General features: G+C 59.3%; 2 protein-coding genes across 18 annotated transcripts in view; one reads left to right on the top strand and one right to left on the bottom strand.

Moving 5' to 3' along the window:
- The window catches only part of NRXN2 (neurexin 2), a 110,535-nt gene extending 106,068 nt beyond the window's left edge, over positions 1 to 4,467 (top strand). For 10 of the 17 annotated variants that reach the window (XM_061406834.1, XM_061406833.1, XM_061406832.1 and 7 more), the window contains one exon: positions 2,537 to 4,467. In XM_061406834.1, coding sequence (XP_061262818.1) covers positions 2,537 to 3,423 — 887 coding nt within the window. In that variant the 3' untranslated portion in view covers positions 3,424 to 4,467. The remainder of the gene's footprint in view (positions 1 to 2,536) is intronic. The other 7 variants (XM_061406838.1, XM_061406846.1, XM_061406836.1 and 4 more) reach the window with 1 other exon arrangement.
- An 860-nt stretch (positions 4,468 to 5,327) lies between these two features.
- Positions 5,328 to 17,411, bottom strand: SLC22A12 (solute carrier family 22 member 12). The gene is given in 15 exon segments (XM_061407652.1): positions 5,328 to 5,406; positions 6,728 to 6,915; positions 8,043 to 8,087; positions 9,491 to 9,604; positions 9,656 to 9,695; positions 9,950 to 10,116; positions 10,155 to 10,258; positions 10,261 to 10,299; positions 10,787 to 11,114; positions 11,983 to 12,081; positions 12,253 to 12,376; positions 14,494 to 14,650; positions 14,722 to 14,876; positions 15,364 to 15,468; positions 16,064 to 17,411. Coding segments are annotated over 15 exon segments (2,145 nt in total). The 5' UTR covers positions 16,465 to 17,411.
- Between the last annotated feature and the right edge of the window lie 2,632 nt (positions 17,412 to 20,043).

The following is a 20,043-nucleotide window of genomic DNA, read 5'->3' as shown; positions in this document are numbered from 1 at the left end:
TTGGCCTCACTCTGGGCCTGGAGCCCAGTACCCTAGTGTTATAAAGCCCAGAAAATGAAAGAAACTTACCCACAGTCACATAGGAATTCATGATAGAACAGGTCTTGGCCTCCCAGGTTAAAATCGAAGCCAAGAGGTAAGCAGCCTAGCAGATTCCTGCAGGCATGGGGAGGACGAGTCAGGCCTTCTGGGGCTCCTTGTGAGACATGACCCTTCCCTGGCCTCCAAGAGCCACAGAAGAGACGGAAGAGTCCATTCAAGTAGCCTGACACTGACGCTTGGAAGTCCTGCCCACTCCAGGCCTCAGCATTCTCTTCCATGACAAGCTGGTATTGGACAGTCCCAGCCCCACAGAACATGCTTCTCTGTTCTTGGCTCAGTTTTCCAGGGTGGCTGAGCCTGTGGAAGGCCAGGTGCTCAGAGGCTTTACAATCTGGGGTGCAGGTGAGCTCCTGCCCAGGGGGAGGTTAGATCCTGGTGGGGAGAGCAGTCTGAGGAGCTTCGCGAGGCTGTGAGTTCAATAGCAAGATCTTGGCTGAGCTGGCTACTGCGACCAAGGATGGCTCTGCCAGATTGCTGGAGCTTGTGATCCAGAGGATCAACAGAGGTGTTTGAACAGCAGGGTAGAGACCAGAGCACTTTGGGTAGGGGGAGGAGGAGAAGAGGTGCCAAGACGTGGTGGTGGCACATGGCTGACCTGGCTGCATGGGACAGAGGGATCTGCCAATGGAGTCCTGAGAAGCTTCCCTTAGTCGGGGTGGGAGGCTTGTGGTGTGATCTGTATAGATCAAATGCTGCAGAGAGATCAGAGATAAGCACTCTGATAGGGGGCATGGCTTGAGCTGAGCTGGAAGGAGTACTAGAAGAGAAACCTACCACCCCCACCAGACCCAGAGCTGCCTCTCCAAGAGGAGGGAGTGCTTCCACCAGCCCCCTAGACGGGGCTCAGCTCCCTTGGGCCCCAGACCAGTGGGTTGCAGTGTTTTGGTTTGAGAGGGGTTGTCCAGGGGGCTGATGGGTGTTGTAGTTGTTGACCCAGGGGCTGATGGGAATTGTGGTCCACACCCCTGTAAGGGCTAATGAGATTTGTAGTTCTCACTCTTCAGGGCTGATGGGAATTGCAGTTTCTACCCAGGGGACCCCAGCTATCAGACCTAGGCTCCCAACCCCGAGGCCCTCCCCCGTAGTTCTCCTGGGCCCTATATTAGTGAGTACCTCCTTCCCAGATGGCTGTGTATGTATTTTCTTTTCTTTTTTTGCTTTCTTCTTCTTTCCGTTGTTTTATTATTGTTTTAACAATAATAAGAAGGCCAGAGGCAGTCAAGCCCTGGCCAGGTCCTGGCGGCCCATGGGGGTTCTGGGGAGGGGGAGGGGGGAAGTCAGTGGGGGTCAGAGGTGGAGGGTGAAGAAAGAGAAAGTTGGGGATTTAGGTTAGCTCGAGAATCATGTGTTCCTGCCCAGTTCCTTCACTCACTCCCGTCTCTCCTCACCTCCCTAACTCCACATGGCTTCTCACTACCACTCCCAAGTCCTGTGGATAGGACCTCCTCCGGTGTGTCTGTGACTCCCTGCCACTCCTCATCCCGTCCCACGTTCAATTTCTCCTCTCCCCGTGGCCAACTTGCAATTAGCTCTCAAAGCCCCTTCCCACGACCATCCCCTCCCAAGTCCTCTAACCTCTGAGGCTATTCCTACACCTCTGCCTGTCTTGTACCTCCTCCCAAGCCCCCTTCCCTCTGCTCCCTCCCTCCCTCCGACGCCGTGGACACCGAGTTATGGTAACATTCCTCAATGCCAGCCTTCACTGTGCACATTTCAGTTTTGTGTTTAATGAGGGGGAGAGGGCACAAGTGAGGGAGGAGAGTACTCTGGAGGAAGCTAGTTGTTCAGGGAGAGAAGAGTGAGGGAGGGAGATACCAAACAGATAGACAGGAAACGTTGTACGGAAAAGTTGTTTTTTCTTATTTTTTCCGGGAGAACCCGCTTACACAGCTCTGTTTGTAATTTTTTTCTTCATGCTAAAATCACACGGCCTATTTGTTGATGTAAGTTGCCTGAATTCCGTGGTATGCTATCTTCTTTTTTAAAAACAAAAGCAAAAAAAAAAAAAAAAAGCAAAAAAAGAGAAAAATCTAGAAAAAGCCCTAAAAGATATTGTTGTTAGGTTTGTTTAAATGCTGCTCTTGTATCTGTTTTTAAAACCTTAAACCAGTAGAGTTTTTTTGTTTTGTTTTTTTCCATTTCTTTTCTATTTCCTTTCCTTTCTGTTCCTTTTGGTTTCTTAAGACAAACAAAAAACCAAAACCCAGAGAGCCACAGAGCCCGTGCGTGGGGTGCCCAGAGCATCCGAGCCGCTGCCCGCTTAAAGCGCAGGGCTCCGGCCGGCTGGCGGTCGGGCCCAGCCCGCTCTAGTCTCCGCCAAAGCCAATTGGAACCGATTTGGGTGTGTGAGGCTGTTATTTCTCTCTCTGTGCCGGCCGCCTGCGCCCCGGCCCTCGCTGACGCCCTGTCTTTTCTCTTCTCTCTCTTGTTCTAGGAGGAGAGTTAATATTGCCCATAATCACGGAGGACTCCTTAGACCCCCCTCCCGTGGCCACTCGATCCCCCTTCGTGCCCCCACCCCCCACCTTCTACCCCTTCCTCACCGGCGTGGGTGCCACCCAAGACACCCTGCCCCCGCCCGCGGCCCGCCGCCCGCCCGCCGGGGGCCCCTGCCAGGCCGAGCAGGACGACAGCGACTGCGAGGAACCTATCGAGGCCTCGGGCTTTGCCTCCGGGGAGGTCTTTGACTCCAGCCTCCCCCCCACGGACGACGAGGACTTTTACACCACCTTTCCCCTGGTCACGGACCGCACTACCCTCCTGTCCCCGCGCAAGCCCGCTCCCCGGCCCAACCTCAGGACAGATGGGGCGACGGGCGCTCCTGGGGTGCTGCTCGCCCCCTCCGCCCCGGCTCCCAACCTGCCAGCGGGCAAAATGAACCACCGAGACCCGCTGCAGCCCCTGCTGGAAAACCCACCCCTGGGGCCCGGGGCCCCCACGTCCTTCGAGCCGCGGAGGCCCCCTCCCCTGCGCCCCGGCGTGACCTCCGCTCCCGGCTTCCCCCATCTGCCCACAGCCAACCCCACCGGGCCTGGGGAGCGGGGCCCACCAGGCGCGGTGGAGGTGATCCGGGAGTCCAGCAGCACCACGGGCATGGTGGTGGGCATCGTGGCGGCCGCGGCGCTCTGCATCCTCATCCTCCTCTATGCCATGTACAAGTACCGCAACCGCGACGAGGGCTCCTACCAGGTGGACCAGAGCCGGAACTACATCAGTAACTCGGCCCAGAGCAACGGGGCGGTGGTAAAAGAGAAGGCCCCGGCCGCCCCCAAGACGCCCAGCAAGGCCAAGAAGAACAAAGACAAGGAGTATTACGTCTGAGCCCCCGGCACCGCGCCCCACTGCCAGCTGCCCCTCCCGGGAGAGCCCGGGAGGAGGGTGCGGCCCTCTCCCTGCCGGGGCCCTGGGGACCCACTCCCTGGCTGCCTCAGACTTCTCTCACGAAGAGGAAACGCAAAAAAAAGAAAAAGGAAAGGAAAACCCCGTGCTCGTCCCCTTCCTCCTGCCGGCTGTCCGGCGCGGAGTTATCGTCCGTCCTGGGGCTGTCTGTCCCTCTCAGCTCTGCGCCCGCCGGGCAGGGCACGTGCTCACAGCCCTGGGTTGATTTATTTTTTTAAGGGGGGTAGTTTTATTTTGGTGGGGTTGGGCGGGAAGGAAGGCTGGGGGTTTTGTACAGTGTCCGCTACTCGTCCTGTTCATTTCCCTCCATTTTTCTTCTTGCTCCCTCTGTTCCTCCTGCCTTCCTTCTCTCCCCGAGCCCTTCAGTCCCCACCCCAGGCTTGCTGTGTCTCTCAGTCCCCACCCTCCTTCCCCACTTCTCCTTTGTGTGTGTCAGGTTTCTCCCTTCCTTTCCTCCCTTTGGGTTTCCAGAGTCGGTGGGAGAAGGGCGGGAGGGTGGGCGGAGCGGCCCATAGAGGGGCGGGGCGGGGCCGGGGCCTGGGTGGCCTCTAGATTCCATGGCTCCGCCCACCAGGAGGGGCCTGCCTGGTGCCCCGCCCCGGGAAGGGGCTCGGGCCTGGGAAGGCTTGCTCTGTTGTGTGCCGCCGGGCGACGTGCATTGATGGGGAAGCTGCTGGAGGAGCAGGGTGGGGGGCGGGTGGGAGGGGAAAGGCAAATGCAGATATATATTGAAGACAAATAATCTAGATATCGCGAGCAGCAGCCTGTGGCACCCGTTGGGCGCGGGCAGCAGGGAAGAGGGGGAGCCAGGCATAGCCCGCGGACTGCTGGGGTCACTTCTCTGCCCACAGGCTCCCTGCTCCCCCAGTTTTTTTTCTCTCTTTGTTAACAAATGTGTCTGAGTCTTGGAAAACACCCCAACCCCGGAAATGTGTGGGAAAAGAAAACAAAACTTTCCAAATCCAACGGTCCTGTGCAGTTTGTTCGGGTTGGGTGCTGTTGGGACACTGGTCTCAGCTCTGGGCTGGGATCTGGGCCCAGACTGGAGCCCATGAGAGCTGGTAAGTAGCGTCCAAAGGTTTGAGTTGAGCATGACTTTGAGCTCCTTGAGGCGGCTTGTCTTTGTCTCACCCTCACGTCCCAACAGGTTGGGGACAGAGGCAGGGGACAGCCCCCAGCCCTGAAAGCGATGACTGGTCTCTGGCCCCACTGGCCACGGACCTTAGTTTCTCTCAGTGCCTGTGTGTGTGCTTAGTCGTGTCTGAGTCTACGACCCCATGGACTGTAGCCCACCAGGCTCCTCTGTCCATCGGATTCTCCAGGCAAGAATACTGGAGTGGGTTGCCATTTCCTACTCCAGGGTATCTTCCCTAGCCAGGGATCCAACCCGAGTCTCTTGTGTCTCCTACGTTGGCAGGCGGACTCTGGGGGTGGACAAATCCCGAGGTGGGAGCATCCTTTTGCCCTCTAGTGGCTAGAAAGGTGGTGGCTGCATGTGCGTGGGGAGTGGGGGGGACAGCCTTGACACAGCCCTCGGGGGAGGTAATGTTATTCATGGGTGGGAAGAGCTTCAGCTGCTAGTCCAAGGTCTCAAGGTGGGTCAGTATCTGAGTCCAAATTTTCCCCCAGTTCCGCCTAACTCTGGGGTCTCTGCCCCTTTTACATCTCTAGAGTTTGGACCTTGCCCCCCACTGGCTGACAGTGGGTAGCCCCTGGGGCTGCAGGTGGGAGAAGGGTCCATACACCTCAGACCAGCTGTTTGCTTCTTCATGGGGACACGAAAGGTCCCCAGGGTCCCAGACATGCGCAGATGGGTCTGTATTTGTTCATCCACTTGGTCGAAAGAAGCCGAGACTCTCAAGGTGGAGGTTGTACATGAGGGCCTGTGCATCCTCGGTTGTACTCCTGCATCCTCGGGAGTGTGGGTGAGTCTGCATCTGCCAGGGGGCCACGCTGGAGCACCAGGCTTTTGGAGACAGGACTCAGCCACATTCTATCACTCAGGTCTCCTCTGCCTTCTGCTTGGTGGGTCTTGCCCCCCACCCCGCTGCTCCAGGCTCTGCCTTCTCGAGCTCTTGGCTCATCGTCAGCCTTCATCGCCCTCCTTTATCGCCCTCCTTCATCGCCCTATTGTGCTTCCTGAACTTCCACCCCCGGCCAGCGCATTCTTGCAACAGTTTCATAAGACTGGTCCTTGTTTAGGCCTGGACACCTCCCAGCGTCCTTGGGCTCAATGCCCACCGGAACCCCATCCAGATCCACCTCATCTCCCCCCGCATCCCTCCATTCTGCGATGATGCTTTTGTGTTGGGACCCTTCCCCTCATGGGGTGTGTCCCAGTGGCCCTTGAGAGTCCTCCGTCCACCCCGAGTCCTAACAGGGTGGGAGAGTGAGTCCTCCCCCAGCCGCCCCAGGGGGTGGATTTCCATGGACTTGACCTCTCTCCTGAACCAGTCACCAGGAAGGAGGGTTGGGCCTCGCTTGTCTCCTACTGCTCACAGTCTTGGAGGGCAGACTCACTGAGGTCAGCTGTCACCCTCTGCGGGAGCCTGCGCGAGGCCAGATGCGGGGCAGCCTTGTCAGGATGTCTTGTCCCTGTGCTGGTGATGGCCTCACCCCAGGGTCTTCTGCTGCTGCTCTCCCTGTCCAAGGAGTAGAGACTTATCTCGGGTTCTCCTGCCCCCATCACCACTAGCCAAAGAAAACAAACACAGGAGGCAGGCATTCCTTGGTGTCAAGAAGGGAACATCCTTACTCCAGAAATTTCTAGAGTGGCCTCGAACAGTCTATCGGAGTAGGGGATCAGAAAGAAGGACAGTGCAGGACTTGGAAGATGGACTCCCTTCTGACTCATTGCCGTGTGGCTGTGCGATTGTGTTTTGCTCTCTGTGTGAGGCAGCTAAGAGCCCTGCCACCCAAGGACTCAGTAGTGAGGAAAGACTCCTGGCCTCTGCCACTCACTCAGTGTGCTTGTCTGTAAGAGACAGTCCCCTTGGTCTTAACCCCTTCATCCTGTGCATCTGATGTTGAACTTACCGCCTGGGCCTGACCTGGGCTCCTGGTGTCTGGCTGGGCTGGCAGTGACCCCCAGGAGAGTCTGAACAGCATGGGGATGGGTGAAATTCTGCGTACCCTGCTCCTGGACACTGATACTTGCAGGGATGTGTCAGGAGATTCTAGGGGATGGGAGGGGAGAACAAAGGACGGGGTTGGGGAAGAAGCTTACAGTGAAGCCTGGCTGACACCTTTGACTGTGAAGACCTGCACTGGCCAGGCAGGCCCCCAGGTGTGGGAACGCAAGCTCAGCCAGCGCGGGGGCTTTTTGGGCACGAGGCCCTCCTGGCAGTGGATGTGGAGCCTGTGTGGCCGGCGCTGCCCCTCCTCACACACCTCCCGGGTGAGCTGCAGGCCTGGCTGGAGGCAGGAGAATCGCCAAAGTGGGTCTTGAGGCATTTTCCTGTCCCCGCTGCCTGGGGCTTCTACTGCTATGATGGGGGGAGTGGGGGAAGGAGACTGAAGGGGTGCCTGGCAGGGGTGCCCTGCAGGGTGCCTAGCAGCTGCTGGGCCAGAAGCTCCCTGTGATGGATATCAAGAGGGAGGGTGCATCCCAGGTGAAGGCCTGCTGCTCGGGTGGCAGAGCCCAACTGATTGCAGGCCTGTGGTTGCTGCTGAGGGAGGCCCCTTTGCCCTTGGCAGGGCACTCACTCCACCATGGTGATGACACTTTCTCCCTCACTGCCCCAGAGGGCCAGGGCCCTGGGCCTCCCAGCGTCCGGGTCCTGCTAAGTGAGGCTTCCCAAGTGGCGCTAGTGGTAAAGACCCTGCCTGCCAATGCAGGAGATGTAAGAGACGTGGGTTTGATCCCCGGGTCAGGAAGCTCCCCTGGAGGAGGAAATGGCAACCCACTCCAGTATTCTTGCCTGGAGAATCCCATGGACAGAGGAGCCTGGTGGACTACAGGTCATGGGATTGCAAAGAGTTGGGCACAACTGAAGTGGCTGAACACGCACACACGAGTTAAGTGAGGAGTGCCATGTGGGCACTAGGTGGGCCCCCCTGGGTCCTGGCAGGCTGAGACCACCTGGAAGGACCAGGCGCAAGGCCCTTCTGAATATGGGCAGACAGACGGCTCTGAGCACTTGCTGAGCTGGAAGACACCCTCGGGGAGACGAGGAGTCATCTTCCACCAGCCCTGGGGTCTGCCTTCTGGAAGCCTCTGGCCACCCTGGGGCCCTAAGGAATGCTAAGCAAGGGGAAGTAAGGCAGCGGGGGCTCAGTTGGGCAGCAGGTGGACAAGACAGAAAGTCCAGGGCAGGGGGCACAGCCTCATCTTTGGGTATCTTTACCAATGCGATCCCCGCCCCATCCCCTTTGTCCTGGGGTCTTCACTGGAGGCAGATAGCTAAAGGTCAGGACCTCCCAGAGGCCCAGGCAGAGAAGACCAAGCCAGGGAGTGAGCCCATCTCCTGGGGCCAGGGAGCTGCTTCCTGATCTCCCGATAGCCTTCTCATGTGTGTGCCCACGTGTGCGTGTGTACACACCACTGATGTGTGTGTGTAGAGGTGTGTGGCGCTCTGCTGAGGCACCTGGAAGCAGAGACACAGGCGGACCAGAGAGCACCTGAGCTCAGGTCAGGGGAGGCTCAGCAGATGGCATGGCTGCTGGAGGCCTGCTGGGCACCCACGTGTGTGTGAGCTGGGCCATGAGAGCTCAGGGGTCATCCCTTTCCATCTGAGCCCTTGTCCCTGGTTTCCCTGTAAGTGGTGCCAGTGCAGGGGTTCTGGATGGTTCTCAGATGGTGTCTGTGCCCTCCAGAAGCTTCACCGAGCGCCGGGATTGTGAGGCCTGAGCGCAGGCTGGAGGGTAGTGGCCAGAGCTGGCTCCGGAGACCTTCGGACCTGGCTCGACTGCTGACGCTGCCCCCGTTTAGCTCGGTGTCACGGCAGTCAGTTTCTGTGAGCCTTGGTTTTCCCGCACGTAAATGGGGCCACATCTGCCTCAAAGGCTTCAGGAAAAGATGCAACGAGATGATGCCTTGAGGCGTCCAGCCTGGTCGGTGCCTGGTCCACAACAGAGGCTGGAAAATGCAGCCCCTGGCTGGCACTCAGGGCAGGAAAGCTGGCCCGGGAAAGGGTGGCCCCAGCAAGGAGTCCCCACTTCCCCTTCCAGGCAGACCCTGGGGCACATCACAGAGCCGGAGAGGGGCAGTTGTTCGTTCCTTTATTCGCTCTCTCATCTCCCTCGCACCACTGCCCCTCTGCTCTAGGGGAGCTGGGGACATGGGGACACCCCACCCTCTGGGAACTCACAGGCTGGTAGGCTGGGGGACAGGTGTGTGGTCACAGCCATGTGAGAATTTCACTAAAGCCCTGTGTTGGGCCCTGGGTCTGGGAGGAGGCGGGGGTTGTTGTCAGGGAGAGAAGGTGGCAGAGGCTATCCAGACAGAAGACATGGCCGGGTGGCTGGAGTTGGGAGGGCGTGGGAGGGACTGGAGCCATCTTTCTGATGAAGCTGAGGATATGAGACTTCACTGTTGCTCTTGCAGAGCCCCTGGGGTGCAGTGAAAAGCTGGCGAGGTTGTGAGGGGCTGGCGGTCAGCCTCCCAGCTCAGGGGCAGTGAGCGGTGAGGAAGCACGTGGTTGACTGCGGGCTCTGCTCCTCTCTGCGGCCTTGAGGGAGGGGCGGGTGACGGTGTACCGGGGAGACTCCTGCCAGTCACACCATCCTTTGCCCTTTCTGTGTTGGAGGCAGCTCCTTAGACAGTGCGAGGCCAGGCTCAGCTGGAGGGGCAGCCCCCAGGCCCTCTGGAAAGGAAGGCCATTGCTGTCCTTCTGCCGAGAAGTCATCCCATCGCAGGCTTCCCAGGAGGCCCAAAACCCTGTGGATTTCAGGACAGGGCGTCCCTGGAAGCGTGTCGCCTTCTGTACCACTCTGTTCAGGAAAGACACGGAGGGGTTGTGTCTCGTGGGTGCAAGTTACTACTCCTGACCTGTGTCTGTCCTGAGGACTCGGGAGATACGGCTGCCCTGCTCTTGGGCACGTGATGGGGGATGGATGGGGAGTGACGCCCCCGATAGGCATCTCGGGGCTTTAGGAGTAGAGTCTGGGGCCCATGAGAATGTCCAGTACCACTACCACACCCTCAGCTCTCCACCTCACAAAATGCTGCCCCCTTGACCTGTCTCAAGGTGGAGCTGGGGGTAGGTGGGCCACTCAGGTCTCAAATGGCGGAATGAAGGGCCGGGGACCGAGTCCACACTGTCAGCTGGGAGACTGAGCCCTGGGCCTCTAGTCTCCCAAAGAGGTGCTGTGTGACTCCAGGCCAGTCCTGTCCCTCTCTGGGCCTCTGCTTCTCCCTTTGTCTGGCAATGGGGGTGGGTGGCCAGGCCTGCCCTGTTCTGGGGCTCCAGGGAGGGCGGAGGGAATGGTCGGGGATGCGTCCACTCACTGGATGGTGTTGGGCAGCGGCAGGTTCTGGGTTTCGGGCAGCACCAGCAGCGCAGCCAGGCCGCTCCGCACGGGTACCACCCCGCACACCAGCAGGGGCAGGGAGTCGCCATAGATGCGCAGCAGCCGGACTAGAGGCCCCAGGATGGCTCCTGCTTGGGTGGCCATCTGGCACAGGGCCCCAGGGGAGGCCACGCCCACAGCACCCTCCCAGCCCGGAAGTCCCGCTTCTGTGGGCCTCACCTGAGCACAGTGGGGAAGAGCTCGGCAGTGTAGATGGCGAAGCAGGTGAAGGCAACCCCCACTCCCCGAGCCCCAACACGGCGAGGGCTGAGCATAGGGCCCCCATCTCTGTGGATAGAAATGGGGTTGGCAGGCTTGTTGGCGGGGGTCCCGGGCTTTCCCCATGATCTTCCAAATGTCTGCTTGTCACCTCCACCTGGGTGTCCCCAGACCTCACACATGCACTGTGTCCTAAGTGACGACATTCCCTGCCCCACCACCCCCCGCCCAGTCTGCTCCCACCCAGACTCCCAGATCCAGACCCTGGGAGTCCTCCTCCACCCCCTCCATTTCTCTGCCCTTCCCAACACGCCTCCCCCCCAATCCCAGCAATCTGTCACAGTTATTATTCTGTCTCCACAATTTTTCATGATGCTGTCCAGTGTGGACCGCCACCATCTCGTCCAGACGGCCCAGCAGCCTCCTTCCTAAGTGGGCCCTACTCTAGTCCAGTGCCCTCTTGATGGGGGAAAAAGAGGTCTCTTTTCGTGGCTTAAGCTCTCTCAGGTAGGGAACCTCTGGCTGCAGCCACGTGCATCCAGGCCCGCCTGCTCACCGTGGGGCACCAGCACGTTGGCCAGGATGCAGAGCCCCGCCAGCACCAGGATCACAGCCTGTGTGGGCCGGCGGCCCAGGTGGCCCAGCAGCAGCAGGGTGCCGACCTTAGGGGGGATGTCCGCGACCACAATAAGGGCTTGGAGCAGGAAGATGTTGCTGCCTAGGGCCTGCAGGTCCAGGATCAGGCCATAGAAGGTGAAACCAAGGGCAAACTTGAGGGTGGGGGGTGCGCAGGTGAATTCAGGCTGGGGATGGGGCAGCTGGTTTGCTCTCTGACCTGCTTCCAGCCTCCCCTGCTGGCTCTGTACCCATTGGTGGGGTGGTCGCTATGGACTACATTTCCCAGGTTCCCTTGCCAGTGCCGCGTCTCCTGAGCTTTGGCCAATGGGAGGCACTGGGGAGAGACTGGAGGCAGGACTAGGGCAAAGCTGAAGTGTTGCTCCCTCTCCGGGCACCTTGTTGCCAGTGGCTGCGTCCTCTCCATGGCTCCAGCTTCCACTGACCAGCCCCTTTCTCTGTGGTCCTGCCTCCTGGTCTCTGATAACCCCTCTCCCTCCTCTCTGGTTCTTCCAAACTAGGGTGCGTGCGTGCATGCTAAGCTTCATCAGTCGTGTCTGACTCTTGTGATCCTATGGACTTAGCCCACCAGGATCCTCTGTCCATGGGATTCGCTAGGCAAGAATACTGGAGTGGGTTGCCATGCCCTCCTCTGGGGAATCTTCCCGACCCAGGGATAGAACCTGGGTCTCTTACATCTCCTACATTGGCAGGGGGGTTCTTTACCACTAGCGCCACCTGGGAAGCCCCAGGGTAGATGTGCCTTTCTGCCGCTGAGTTCTCCAACTGCCTCCTCTGTCTGTTGGGCTCTGTGGTTCTCCCAGCAACTTTGCTATGTATCCTCCTTGCTAATCTCTCCTGTTGACCTGTCCCGGCCTGAGTCCTCCTGGCCCTGGGCAGTTTCCTGTGGGAGCCTGATGGAGGGAGTCGGTGCTGCAGGCCTGGTCTTAGAGGCCCTCTTAGCCAGTGGGGCCAGTAGAAGAGTCAGCAGAGCCAGTGGATGCCAGCAGAGCCCTGACTCCAGGCTCCCTGGCTGCTGGTGGCCCGAGGGTCAGCCAGAGGCGGAGGTTGGGGCCGGGTGGGGTGGGGGTCGTTAAGCGCACACTAGAGGGGCATCTACCCGCACAGGATGAAGACACAGGTCCGGAGGCCCAGTCCAGGAGTGTGGAGCAGAGCGACCAGGCTGCCAGGAGTCTGGCTCACACTCAGCTCTTCCTGCTTGGCTGAGCGCAAGACCTGGATGGAGGGTGGGGAGGGTTGTCAGCATGCGGTCAATGGCCTGGCCCTCCTCCCTACGACCCCCATCCTGGGGGCCTGGGGCCCTCCGTCCGTCTGCCAGGGACCCTGTTCAGGGACAGGAGAGGGTCTGAGGGTTGAGCCCTGGGGGAAGGCCCAGCCTCGCCTCACCTCGACAGTCAGCACGTCCCCCACTGCCCTCTTCCCGCTGATGGTGGCCACCTTCTGTAGCTCCCGCAGGCGCCGCTCCAGCCTGCCCGTAATAAGGAGCCATCGTGCCGACTCTGCCAGCCACCTGGGGTTGGGGAGAGGGAGGAGAGCAGGAGGTCTCTGCCTGTGCCCCCCAGGGCCTGGCCTGCACGAGCCTCTCTGCCCCTTCTGCCAAAGGAGTGGCCTCACTGGCTGCCCCAGGCTCAGGGTGGCTGAAGTCGGGGGGCAGGGAGGTTGGCAAGCAGCAAAGTGCGCTGGCTGCGGGGGCCAGGTCCTTTCTGCCTCCTCCCTCTCTTGGGCTGGGGTTGGGGGTCCCTGTCCTTCCTTCCTGCCTCCCTCCTGACCCCGAGGCCCTTCCCCCGACCTCACCTGGGAGCCAGGGCTGGGAGGGCCTGTGTGCAGTGAACACGCCCCTGATGGCTCCAGGACCGCCGTCCTGCAGGCCCACCAGGGGCCCCACTGTCCAGCCTTCCTGAACGTCACAGGGCCCTCCTGCCCGCCTTTCACCCCATGGCCACTCCTTCCTGCCTGAGCTGGCCCCTCCCCTGGAGCCCCTTCCTGCAAACATCCTCACACCCATGGTGGGGCTCAGACCCCCTCCACCTGCACCATTAGTCACCAGCGCCTGTCGCCTCTAGCGCCCCCTGCAGGCGACCAGCCCACGGCCCTTGCCTCACTTTTGGCCCATTGGCCCATGCCAGGCAACAGTCACCACCTCCTGGGTGCCAGTCAGCCCCACGCCTCCCAGCGCCCCCTCCCTGTGGCAGGACCCAACCCCTAACACTGGTTTGTCTCCCAGCCCCTCAACATCAAGCCCAGACCCCCTGCACCATCCAGGCTTCGGACCCCTTTCTGTGCCCACCACCCTGCACGGGCTCCTGCCGCTGGACACAGGTGCCCCAGCCAGACACGCTCCCCCCGCAGCAGGTGGGGCCCTGAGGTCCTTGGGGGTTTGCAGAGCCAGAGAGGGGGATTAAAGCGCACATCAGAGGTAGAGTTGACAAGACCCCGTGACCTGCTGGACTAGGTGTGCAGTAGCCGTGAAGGAGAGGGAGGTGTCAGGGCGACTCTGACTCCAGTACCTGTGGGTGGGGGCTGCTGTCAACGCTGGGGAGGCCCCGGGGAGGAGCGGGTCTAAGGAGATGCCACGTTTGTGATGCTGAGACAGTAGAGATGGGGACATCACCCAGGTGGCTGGAGGCCGTGGAGAGGCAGGCCGGGGTGGGGTGGGGGCCTGCAGCGTTTGGAGAAGGAGAGCCATGGGCACAGGGGCGGTCCTGGGAGAGGACAGCGGTGCCCTTTCATGGGCTGCAGGGCCCGAGCGACAGGTGGCCGGGCAAGGGTGGCGGGGTCATTGGCGTGGGTTGGCATGTGCAGACGTGTCTCACGACGAGAAATTGGGTTGGAAGAGAAGCAGAGAAGCTGGTGGGAACTGAGCGGCCATGGGGTCCCCTCCTCAGATGGGCCCCCTAAACTGAGTGGTCTGTGATACTCTGATGTATGGGATTTCTCTCCTGCTCATTGCTGTCTCCCCGGGCACAGCCAGGGCCCCGACTGTGCTGGTACTCAGTGGCCATTTGTTGGAGTGATGAAGTAGCGGAGTCACAAACGCACGTGTGCCCATAGCCCCTGTGTGGGCCTGTCTGCCAGGGCAAGCGGGCCAGCATCAGCACCGGGCCCTGGAGTCCGCCTCACTGACCTCTGCCCTTCACTCTCGTGATATGGGGGCCAGTCTGCCAACCCCGAAGGCCGCCGGCCGGGTAGAGGTACCTCTGCTCAGAGCTGCTGCATGAGATGTGATTGCCTCCTGCTCTGAGGAGTGACTGTGTTCTCGGAGTGCTGTGTGGTGTGTGTGTGTGTGTGTGTGTGTGTGTTGTAGCTTTGCATCCCATCCGCCCCGACCTGGCCTAGTGCTGCCAGGCCTGGCACAAAGGAGGGGCTCAGAACACGTGCCCGGAGGCACACATGCCAAGGCAGGCAAGGACAGGGGAGGGGACGGGCTGAGAGGTGATGGGCAGGGAGGGGGAGGAGACGCCTGGGAGGAGCAGGGGAAGGAGAGGCCCTGCGTCAGGGTGTAGGGGGTGTGGGGAGCTGGGGCCATGCCAGGCTCCTGTGGCTCCCCTCTGGCTTTCTGCATCCCAGGCCTTTGCGCCCAGGGTGGAGGGTGGGTCTCCTGCAGGGAGGGAGCTGAGCGGCACCCACCAGGAGTACACAAAGCAGAGGAAGCAGGGAACGGAGACAGCCAGCTGCTGTAGCACGCCATAGGCCACCGCAGCCAGGAGGACCCGGCCGAAGGTGTAGCCCAGGGAGTTCAGAGTCACCACCAAGACGCGGGCTTGTGCTGACATCCACTCTGCCACTGCAAGACCGAGTGGGTCGGCCTGGGAGCCCGCACTAGCCTCCCCTGCCCGGCCAGGGTCGGGGACCTACGGAGAATGAAGGTGTTCAGCGTGGTGCCCACCACGGTGAAGGCCGTCAGGAAGCGGAAGAGGCAGTACATGGAGAAGGTGGGGGTGAAGGCAGCCGCCGTGGCTGCCACGGCCACCCGAAGGTGGATCCAGGTCAGCACCCGCCGGCGCCCAAACCTGCGGCATGCATGCGGGGAGGGCGGCCGGGTCCACGGGGTGCCACAGTGCTGGCCGTGGGGGTCTGGACCGCTGGAGCCCGCCCTCTGCTTGCCCACTGAGCGACTCCCGGGTCCAGACCCACATTCTGCATCCACAGAGAGAGGGCTTGTGAGCACAGGAAGCGGCCCCTGAGGCACTGGGCAGGGGGTGAGCTCCCCGTCAGCAGCGGCAGCCAAGCAGCAGCTGGTCAGCCAAGTAGCAACCTGTGGCTGAGCAGGCTTTAGCAGTGAATGTTTGATGAGAACAATGACCTTTCATGGCCCCAGAGGGGAGTCCGTGAGGCCGAGGCCCAGAGAGGGACTGAGCTTGCTCAGCGGCACAGCTGGAGGGTCTCAGGAGAAAGACCCACATCAAATGGAGTTTTCTCCCCAGACCCGCCAGCTCAGGGCCAGTCAGGGCCCGGAGTCTTGGGGCGCAGCGGCAGCGAGGGGACCAGGCACCTCACCTGTCAGAGACTTGGCTGCACACAGCTGCTCCCACCGGGTTCCCGGCCAGGTAGATGGACTGCGCCATGGGCCTCAGGGCCTGAGCGTCACACACCAGGTCCCACAGGTGGGAGAGGAGGGGGCTGGGGATCTGAGCTCAGGAGGCGGGAAAGGGGCCGGCGAGGGTGCTAGATGGGAAGGCCCAGGGAGCTAGGGCTGGGTGTCCGGCCCGGTGACCTTGGGGGTCATCACCCCTTGCCTAAGCCCCTCCTTAGCTCCCTGTTGCCCCAGGTCCGGGGTCAGGCCCTCTCTGGGCTCATCCGCCGCCTTGCCGGGCCCTTCTACAGCAGCCACCCACGCTGGCGCCTTCTCCCGGCTTTCAGAGGCCGCTTCCCTCTGTTTCATAGAGTCCCCTTTCTGCTTGCTGGGTGGGCCGCCTCTCCTGTCTCCCACATCCGCTGGAGGTTGCCTCTGGGAACCCAGTGACTCTTTGCGGACTGCCCCTGAAGCTCCTGCAAGCTCATTCCTGCCATCAACCCTGGTAGGACGATGCGGCCAAGGAGGAACTGGAAGCTGCCTGTGAATGTGGAGGCCAACGGTGGTGGGACTCCCCCTGCCATCCCTCAGGACTGGGCAATTTTGAATCCAGCCGACTGTGATCTGTAACTTTGGCCTCTAGGGTGTCAGGACTTGGGGAGGGTCTGAGGGGAGGCCCCTGCCTTGGTCACAATGGTGGAGGTGAAGGCGCTGCGGTCGCAGACCCAGCTGTCCACACACGGCTCCGTGTCGGCCTCGCTCCAGTTGGTGGCCGTGGCGTTGGGGTCCAAGAGCTGCCACTGTGGGTGGCGGAAGCGGCGACACTGGTGGGGCCCACGGCTGGGGCCTGGTGGGATGGAGACAGCCAGGAGGGCCTGGGGGTCCAGGGCCCTGGGGACACTGGCCTGGGCCGTGCTGTTGTCCAGGAGGGGCACCCAGCAGCGGTGGCTGGGCGCGGCGGCTGAGAAGTTCTCCAGTACATTCTGAGGGGCGAGCCACGTGATGGGGACCACCAGGGCCACCATCTGGAGAACCTGGAACCGGCCCCGGCTGCCCACTCGGTCCAGGAGTTCAGAAAAAGCCATGGAGCCTGCCTGGAGGCGCCCACCTCACAGAGGCTGCCCAGGGCATGGCAGCAGTGCCCGCCATGCAGATTCAGCCTGGGGGGTGTCTGGGTGCCGTCACTCAGGGTGGCTCTGGCTGGGACCTAAGTCTATGAGGTGTGACCTTGAAGCCACCAGCACCTCCCCAGAGACACAGCTGCCCCTGGACCTCTGGGAGAAGCTGGACTGGGGAAGTGGGGAAAGAGGAGGCTGAAGTCACTCAGGCTGGGGTCACTGTGACCAGGTGACGAAGAGGGCTTCGTAGTCACTTCCTCGGGTAAAGTTTAACCCAGCTCTGGGGGAGGGACAGATTCAGAGGTCCCGCAGCTCCCACCCTGCGTGGGCTGGGCGGCCTCAGCTCTGCCCCTCTGCACCCCTGCCGCCTCGTACCTGCCTGTGCCAGGGGCACTGAGGGCTGACCCAGGAGAGGCGCTGCCCGGGGTCCTCTCAACCTGGGGGCTGGCGTGAGGCTGGAGCGACATCCGTGCTTTGTGAGGACTCTGTGTGTGTGTGTGTGTGTGTGTGTGTGTAGCCCGAGTCACCAGCAGGCATCCAAACCCCATGCGTCCCAGCCAGCGCCGTGGCCCAGCCCCCCGCCCACGGCCCCTCCCTTCCACATGTCTGCCGTCATTAATGCCCTCCCCTTCACCGCTTTGCTCTCTTGAGTCTTTCAGTGTCTCCAGGCACCCCGTGGGTTCCTCAAGTTCAGCATCACCCCAAGATCTCTGCCCCCTCCTCAAATCCACTCCTCGATCCCTAATCTTATTTCACATCTCCTGCACCCCACCTGTCAACCCCTCCAGTGGCCGAGCCCGGCTAACTCCTCCCCCACCTCTGTGTCTCTACAGCTGTCCCCTCCCTGGTCTCCCTGCCCCTGTTCCTGTCCCTTCAGCCCATCCCCACACTACAAAACCCTCCTGTTGAATCCTGCTTAAAAGCCAGGGGCCCCCCTCTCAGCAGTGCAGCAGGAGCTGGCCAACCTCCCACAGCCGAGGTGGGGTGGGGAGCAGTGCACGCTGGGTGGGGGACTCAAGAAAGACTGGACCCGAGCCAGGAGAGACCTCCTTGGTTGCAAGGGGGTTGATTGTCCAGGTTAAAGCCAGAGGCCACATTCCCAGGTGGTGTTAGTGATAAAGAACCTGCCTGCCAATGCAGGAGATATAAGAGATGCGGGTTCGATCCCTGGGTCGGGAAGATCCCCTGGAGGAGGGCACAGCAACCCTCTCCAGTATTCTTGCCTGGAGAACCCCAGGGACTGAGGAGCCTGGGGGCTGTGGCCCATAGTGTCACAAAGAGTCAGACGTGACTGAAGTGACTTAGCATGCTTGCATGTATACACGAGTACACAGATGCATGTGCCTATGTGTGTACACGAGTGCATGGATGTGTGTGCACATCTATGTATGAGTGTATTCAAGTGCGTGTGTGACATCTGGCAGGTAGATGGTGGGCAGTGGAGCAGCGATGGTGACCCAGCTTGTTCTCATGTGTTTTGGGTGTGAGACCGCCCCTCCCCCACCCACTACTTCTTTCTGTCTTGCCCACTCTTCCCTCTGCTCATTCATGTAGTTCACAGGTACAACCTCTTCACCTCCCTGGCCTCTGTGCCCCAACCCACCCACTCCCACGAACACCCTGTATTGGCCCAGTGGGCTCCTGCCATTGCTCAGACAGGGCCCCTAGCCTGAAATGCAGTCTCCTGGCTCACCCTGGGCCACATCCTGCCCGTACCATAAGACCCTCCTCCTCCAGGGAGCTCTCCTTGCTTACTCCTGCCTCCCCCTGGAGCTCAGAGTGGGCAGTGGAGCCCCATCTTCACACCGTCCTGCACTTTCTGTTATTGTCCAGCTGGCCTCATTTCCATCTGGTTCATGTTGGGCAGAAACCCTTCTTTAGAGCATTCTTGGAACCCAGGTTTGGAAGCAAACAAAGGTTCCATGAAGACATGCTTCAACTGGTTTTAAAAATAACTTCTTCCCCCACCCCCCATAATAAAATTAATGTATGCACCTTCCAAAAAATTCAGAAAATATTGAAAGGTAATAAGAAAACAAAGATCACTCCTAAAGTCACCAACCATGATCACCACTGGTAACACTTTGGTGTGAATACTTCCACACACTATTTTAATCAATGTGAGTTTGATCCCTGAGTTGGGAAGATCCCCTGGAGCAGGAAATGGCAATGGCACCCCACTCCAGTATTCTTGCCTGGAAAATTCCATGGACAGAGGAGCCTGGCGGGCTACAGTCCACGGGGTCACAAAGAGTCAGACACGACTGAGCACAGCATAGCACGTTCTGCTTCAGAAGCTTGGAATGGAAACTAAGCTTAACATCTTTTGTAAAATCCAAGCGAAAGTGTTACGAAGGTTTGTTTTTTTTTTTTTCCATTTTCATCTTATTCATGATTAAAAAAAAATTATTGGAATATAGCTGATTTACAATGTTGTATTAGTTTCGGGTGTACAGCATAGCGATTCAGCTTCATATATATATATACTTATTTTTATACAGATTATTTTCCCTTACAGAATATTGAGTAGCGTTCCCTGTGCTGTGTAGCAGGTCCTTCTTGGCTCTCTATTTTATATGTACTAGTGTGTATGTTAACCCCAAGCTTCTAATTTATCTTCGGCCCCTCTTGCATTTCTTCTTAGGTCACCCTAAGTCTGTTTTCGAAATCTATGAGTCTTATCCATTTTGTACGTAATGGATAAGATTATGTACATCCATATACATGCATTGGAAACCAAAGTCCTAACTACTGGACAGTCCCAACTTAGCTCTTTTAAAAAATATTTATTTTTCTGCGATGGGTCTTGGTTGTGGCACACAGGATCTTCAGCCTTCATTGCGGCCCTGGGCCCTAGTTCCTTGATCGGGGGTGGAACCCGGGCCCCTTGCGTTGGGAGTGCTGCGTCTTAGCCACTGGGCCAGCAGGGAATCCCTTTTAGTGCTTTTCTAAATGTGAGAAGGTGCATGAGTTTGAGTTCATAAAAAATTCCTCCTGAAAGTAGCTAATTGTCAGAATGCCTTTTCTGCAAGGTTTCCAGGGCATAAAGTACCTCATGTTGATCTTTGGCCTCAATTTTTTTTAGGACTATTGTAGGTCCGAGACTATAGTGGCTAATGACTTGATTCTTGTAGAACTGGACGGTAGGCAACATTCTTTATTTTACAGTCCCTTCCCTTTCGATCCTAATTCCGACCAAGGTTTAGGAGGCGTTCTGTGTCCAGTTTGTCCAACCACGCTAGGAATGCTCATTTCAGGGTCAGGCAAGGATTTTGCTGATCGGCCTCTCAGTGTGCTATTCCTGGATTAGGCCCTTCTGGTGCCTGCATGCCCAGTCGTGGCCAACTCTTTACAACCCCGTGGACCCGCCAGGCTCTTCTGTCCATGGGATTCTCCAGGCAAGAACACTAGAGTGGGTTGCCACTCTCTTCTCCAGGGGATCATCCTGACCCAAGGACTGAAGCTCCGTCTCTTGTATCTCCTGTATTGGCAGGTGGATTGTTTACCACTGAGCCATATGGGAAGCCCTAGGCCCTGTTAACAGTA

The sequence above is a fragment of the Bos javanicus genome, chromosome 29 (assembly GCF_032452875.1).
Source record: "Bos javanicus breed banteng chromosome 29, ARS-OSU_banteng_1.0, whole genome shotgun sequence".
NCBI classification, from domain to species: Eukaryota; Metazoa; Chordata; class Mammalia; order Artiodactyla; family Bovidae; genus Bos; species Bos javanicus.
This window is presented reverse-complemented; position numbering and strand designations above follow the sequence as displayed.